Below are 6,552 nucleotides of genomic sequence, written 5' to 3' on the forward strand. Positions count from 1 at the left end.
TCTTCTGGATTTGAGTCATGCTGTTTCCTGGGCAATGTACATGCTTTCATTTCCTCTCTCCCAACCCAAATCTTATGTACATTTCCTTTTGGTCTCAGATCAAGTCTAACCTCCTTTGAGAAGCCTTCCGCATTTCAGCTCTCTCTGCACTGACCATCCTTTCCCCTAGGAGATAAACATGTCAGTCTTGTCATAGTCATATATTGGCCTTTCCTCCTGGTTATTCTCTCTCTAGCCACTTATGCCTCTGCATCCTGTGTTCCCATATTTATTGTGATTTCCTTTAGGAATGGCAGAGCTTCTCCTTCTGAGTTTCCCCATAGTTTTTCGGGCTTTTCATAAATGACTACTGAAGCATGCTCCTGGCAAAGAGACATAACACATAAGGAAAGTATCACAAAAGACTATAAACAACTGGAGCTACATCTTACCTTGTTTCACCACCAAGAGTTCTGTACGTGCTTCTATAAAAGCCTTCAAAACCATCAGCTAGCTTGGCCTGGAAGTCAATAGCCACAGAATATCTCAGGCCAGCCATAAGTTTCTCTGGAATCAGCAGTGCAATTTGTTCATGAGCAGGATAACTCAAAACAGTTAGCTTTCTCCCTGGTCTCCTGTATCTCAAATCTTCCTCTGACTGAAGAGTAACATTCATGATTTCAAGATCTTTGCTGTGCAAGATGATGAATCGGGTGGGATCTCGAACCAAGACTTCAATCTTCTCAGATGCAACAAAGTCCAGGGAGGTGAGATTTGGGTGGACAAAAAGGTCATAGTGGAGGGGAATGACCATGGTGGGGAGCCTTAGCTCATGCCAAGGAAATATTTCCCCATTGATGGCTACTGGGAAAGCCCCATGGTCCTTATTGAACTGATCAATAGATGAACTTGTGAACTGAGAACAAATACATATTTGGATGACTGCTGAGCAGTAAAATCCTATGGAAATATTAAATATTAGTTTTCTGCGTGAATTAGCCATTACAGCAGAATGGAATACTAAATCTATTCTCTAGAAGACAAGTTAATATCCAGGCTAAATCTCATAGTTCTCCGTAGCACCGTGTTGGCTCCAGTTATGTCACTCAGGATCTGAACAATATGTTTCAATAAATGGACTTAACCTAGAGAGAAAGAAAAAAAAAAAACATTTATAGCATGAAGAAAAAGATTTCAATTTATAAATATAACCTGAAAAATAGATGGGCATATGTGAATTGTACCAAATATCCACAAAATAAAGTAGAAATTATCATCTGGGTATTATAACTAAAATTTTTTTAGAGCTCAATTGAAGGGACTCTGCCTTAAAATTACATCTATGGAATCCCCTCTGCATTCTGTGCAACGGGCAGAAGGTAGGTGTGTAAATTCATTGCATGTTGAGCATTTTTAACATTTGGTTAGATCATTTTAAGAGTGTGTCTGGATACCTGAACATAAACTGCACAGGTGTCTCTATTTTGTCTTAATAAGTCATGAAGAATGCTCAATGTTCTTTGGATACCAGATATTACTATTATCAATGGCTTTGAACTTCACCTCTTTCAATAAATAACAGCTGAATGGCCCAATTCTATGGCTGCTGGTATAAAGGATGCTGGTCAAGCTAAGTGTTTACCCTCAGTTTATTTCCAATATATCAAAAGCCATGGAAATAAAATTTCATTTATAATATTCAAACAGAGTATTTTTAAAAGTTGCTTTGGTCTTCCTCATCTCAGGCTACCTTTGAAAACACAAATCGAACTGAACTCACACTGCCTCTGTAAATAAAACTAAGACAATCTCTTCTTGTTAGAAGGGTAACACTACAAAACATAAAATAAGGACAAACAATATATGTGGTTAATTTAGGTACTCAGTTCTGACACCCACCCTGTCACCTGCCTCTATTTACCTTCTCCCTGCTTCAACTTAAACCCATGAATGGTTTCCTTTCCTTTTCTTTTTTATCATTAACACATTCTTTTGAATTAATTGTCTAAACAGTTACTTCAATTTTCCAATTTGCAATATTAATGCAGATCAACAAATATTGTTAAAGAAACAAAGAAAAAGAAGAAAATAATGGTTAAATAACAACACTCCTCCCCTCTTTTTAGACAAGCATTAAATTATTGCTACCAAATCCCAATGTTCCAAGGGCCTCTGATATATCAAACCATAATTGGTCTATTAGCTTGAATTTCTGATGGTTTGAAAAATGAAATTATTTATTTGTTAGGTCCTGGGCTTGGGAATCAGAGTGCCTGTGTCCCAACTCTAGCTCCATGGTACTTAACCTGAATGATCTTGGGCAAACTTTCTGATTTTTTTGAGCATCAGTTTCCTCGCCTATAAGATAGGGTAATGGTTGACACTAACACTGAGAGGATTAAGTGTAATAATTCATGTGAAGACTATGGCACAGCACAGCAACTAGCATGTAGGGAGCATGTAATGAATGTTAAACATTAAATTTTTATTGTGGTTACTATAACTCACATTCTCTGGCCTAAATTATGGTGCTTTGCCCCCACGTGTAGCAGACATACCCAAAGGAAGTTATATTTTTTTGCTAAGAGAGGAGAAAAAGGCCTTGATATTTACTCATGTAGTCTTTAACTTTAGAACTGATAAGAACTTTAAAGGCCAGCTAGTACAAGTCCTTCCTGTCCAGATAAAGAAACCGAGGGTGAGTGACTCTCCCAAAATCACATAGGAAGTTTGAAGGAGAATCGGGACTAAAATACAATTCTTTGACCCTTTGTCTAATGGGTTTTCCATTATACTGTGCTTTAGTGTTTTGAACAACACATCCGGAGATGGAAGATACAAGAACTGCAACAAACATTTGGGAAAAGCTAAGAGAATCTCCAAAAGAGAGTGAGTCAGTTAAACAGATTCTTAAATAAAATCCTATCCTTAACTGCACTGCACGAACTTTCCAATACAGTAGTGCCAGATTCACCCACCTTCCCCAGATCCCCACCTTAGGCTGCAAGAGCTCCTCAAGACAGAAGTTTTATACCTTCAGTTCAGGTCATTATTCTCACTGAAAAAATAATGATTTTAAGACAAAGTCAAGAGAAAAGTTGATGTGTTACCTTAATCCACGCTGTTGCAGATTTGAATGGAGGGGAATTTCGTTTTGCTTTCACTTTCTATTAGGGTAAGATTCAGAACTTTGCATAACTGAAATTAACAAGCAGCTTCAGAGTAAAAGTCACACCACGGCAAGGCCACGTGGGACTCCAGCAATCCCAGTGACTGCTGCTCCTGCTGTTTTATCCTCCCCACCCCCATGGCCCCAGGTGAAGCCTTCAGAAACTAGTTTTTTTGTTTTGTTTTGTTTTTTAATGCTGAGTTATTTTAAGACACGATCTTGAATTCCGCACTGTGCTGTGTCCATATTACTGTGAAATATGACCTCTGTCCAACCACGTGGAAAAGGTAACTCCCAGCCAGCTTCTATGACCTTTAACAGAGATGATATATACCCCTTTCTTATGTCTATAACCTCCTGCCTCCTGGGCATAAAGGAGCTCTCGCCCACCTTTATGTCTCTCCATCTTTCTTAGGCCTTCTTTTCCTCACCATCCTGGATATGGGCCTTCCACAAAGATAAAACCTCTATTCTCTGCTCTTTTCCCACTTTACTGTTTCCTTTGGAGAATATGTTCAAGTGCAGAGATTTCTTATTTCCCCTCACCCATCCCACATTTCCCTCTCCTGATCTCTCCTTCCAGGTTTCTTCTGCTGCAGTTCCAACAGGCTGATGGACTGTCTTCATGTGGATGTCCTGCTAACAACTCAAGCAATGTCTTCGTCCCCAGATCAGAGCCTTTTGCTTTAACTTCATCTGCTTCGAGCCTTCCTCCATTGTCTATGACTCGTCCTTTTTAATCTCTTTTTATCCAGCTTAAAAATTTTTTTTTCCCATAGTCATTAAAACAGTCTAGGTCCTCATCACTCCTCACATCAGCCTTCAAACAAGTTTTGCTGCTTCTCAAGATGTGTCCTTGCAGTCCTCTTGTACGATGCCCTCCAGCAGATTATTTCAGCCACTGCTTGATCATGCCACCCCCTGCTCCATATACATTTCCGTGGTTTCCCCCTGTTTAGACAGAGAGGCAGTTCCCCGTGTAGAGACCGTGCGAGGCCCGCTGACAGCCTAAAGTCCACATGACCTCTTTCAAGGCCCATCTGATGTTTTCGTTTAGATCCTAGTGCATTAAAGGGCCACGCTGGCACACAAGTGTTGTTCTTGAGTGAAGTATAATGAGCTTTGTTCCTATCGTCTTTAGGCCTCCTTCACACGCTGGTTTTCGTGCCTTGTCGTGCTGTGCATCTCTGTTTGCAACCTGGGTTTGGTTCCACATTCAGTAGCTGCCGTGATTAGATCCTAGTTAGCTCTTGATCCTCAATTTCTTTTCCCTTGTTATATTTTATCATTTCAACCTGGATGAAAAACTTAATAAAGTAGAAGGAGCAAAACCAAGGAGGTAGCCTATACCTAGGGCCAGAGGCACAGACCTGTATAGAGTCCCTCGGAGTGGCATTTCCTATAGTTAAAGGGGTACAATGGGTGGGATGGATGGAAACAGGTGACTGGGGAAAAGGGGACAAAAAAGAGGAGGCACCATGGGCCAATTCTTGGAAATCGAATTCTGCAGCAGAGGAGGGGAGGGGTGAAGGAGATATAGGAAGCTGGGGGTAGTTCTGTGACATTGTCACAAGCCCCAGCCCAGTCGTGTGTGTCTGTGTGTGCTCAGAACTCTCCCCCACCCATGAGAACAGAAGTGATGACAGAGAATGAAGAAAGAGGGCCATCAGACTGAGCTACTGAGTCCCAGAAGAGGAAGTTGAGTAGGGTTTAGGTGACTTCATAGTTTACTGTTTAAAACTATCTCTCGCCAAAAGGGGTTTCTAACCTTTTTATTTCCTGCTAAGAGAATAAGCTTTGGGAAGCTTGTTGCTTAGGGAATTCACGTGTCACTTCACCTGGTCTTCTGATCTGTCTCTTGCTCGGAGACTCTCCTTATTGACTTTATCTAAAAGGAGTAGCACTCCCCCCTCAACCCACCCCTGCCGCCACCCAGTGTCTATCCCCTTAGCCTGCTTTTTTTTTTCTTAGCTTTTATCAATTCCTGAGAGTAAACTATATATCGATTTATTTGTTTGTTTTATGTCTCCCCATTAGAACATAAGTTCCTTGCAGGCAGGGAGTTTGTCTGCTTAGCTTGCCTCTTTTTTTTCCTTTTTTTATAAATTTATTTATTTATTTTTGGCTGCGTTGGGTCTTTGTTGCTGTGTGTGGGCTTTCTCTAGTTGTGGTGAGCGGGGGCTACTCTTCGTTGCGGTGTGTGAGCTTCTCATTGCAGTGGCTCCTCTTGTTGTGGAGCACAGGCCCTAGGCACACAGGCTGCAGTAGTTGTGGCATGTGGGCTCAGTAGTTGTAGCTCATGGGCTCCAGAGCACAGGCTCAGTAGCTGTGGCGCATGGCTTAGTTGCTCCGAGGCATGTGCGATCTCCCCGGACCAGGGCTTAGAACCCGTGTCCCCTGCATTGGCAGGCAGATTCTCAGCCACTGCACCACCAGGGAAGCCTGCTTTGCTTGCCTCCTAACACCCAGAGCCTAGAGCAGAGGCTGGTATATGAGACCCTCAATAAATATCTGCTGAACAAGTGAATGCATTTTCAATATTTGTCGTTTTTTCTTTAATTTTCAGATTGCCCTTCGCTTGCTCCAAGCTTCAGACAAAGCAGGGAGCTTTCCATTTCTGGATGAGCCCAGGGTTCCCTTACCTTTACTGAGGCTGCCACTCTGTGTTCCATACATCTCTCTCAGTGTCCCCTGTGTAAACTTCTTATTGCAAGGCAAATGCCTCCTCTAGGAAGCCCCCTTGGAAGTGACACATGCTTCCTTTCCAGTCCTAACTGCAGGCACTTGTTTAGTCAGTTCAATTGGCCCTTACCTTACACTAACATACTTGTTCTTCACATCTTTCCTTAAATTATCAACGCCCAAAGGCTAGGGACCAAACACTATGCCTGGACCTCTCTCCAGCACCTCTCAGAGCGTTGCACACCTCGTAGGCCCTCAACAAACAGATGAGAATGAATGAGAGTGAATTTTCCAAAGACCTGAAACACTTAATTTTCAGAATGTTCAAAGATTTTTAAACTAATTTTAATGGAAATCTTTCTTATGTATATTACAACTATTTCCATCCCGTTAGGGGTGCACTCAACAGATTTAAATTGTAGTGACCCAAGTTTTTAATTACAAACTGGACCTAGAATCAAGAGAATTGGACTCAAAGCCATCTTCTGAAAATAAATCATTTCATTTCCTAATTAGAGACAGTAACACTTTCCTAATTATTACATAGGATTATTGTCCATCTCAGTATCAATTTGAGATAACATGTGAAAACAGTTTATAAATGTTTTATAAAATAAACTTTAAAAGTTTCAACATGCAACAATTACCTTAACAACAATAATCAGTGAATATGCTGGGTTGTAATGAAGTGCTGCCCTTGAGGGGAATGAAATCTAGTAAAT

The 6,552-nt window shown here is 41.1% G+C and overlaps 1 protein-coding gene across 2 annotated transcripts in view; it reads right to left on the reverse strand.

Moving 5' to 3' along the window:
- ERAP2 (endoplasmic reticulum aminopeptidase 2) overlaps positions 1-3,212 on the reverse strand; it is a 39,736-nt gene extending 36,524 nt beyond the window's left edge. The window contains exons 1-2 of one of the 2 annotated variants that reach the window (XM_004263512.4): positions 3,090-3,212; positions 432-1,124 (exon numbers count right to left, since the gene is read on the reverse strand). In XM_004263512.4, coding sequence (XP_004263560.1) covers positions 432-982 — 551 coding nt within the window. In that variant the 5' untranslated portion in view covers positions 983-1,124; positions 3,090-3,212. Of the gene's footprint in view, positions 1-431; positions 1,125-2,974; positions 2,993-3,089 lie in introns of those variants that run through there. The other variant, XM_049707522.1, reaches the window with a different exon arrangement.
- Positions 3,213-6,552: the final 3,340 nt, after the last annotated feature.

This window comes from Orcinus orca, chromosome 3 (genome assembly GCF_937001465.1).
Source record: "Orcinus orca chromosome 3, mOrcOrc1.1, whole genome shotgun sequence".
Lineage (NCBI taxonomy): Eukaryota > Metazoa > Chordata > Mammalia > Artiodactyla > Delphinidae > Orcinus > Orcinus orca.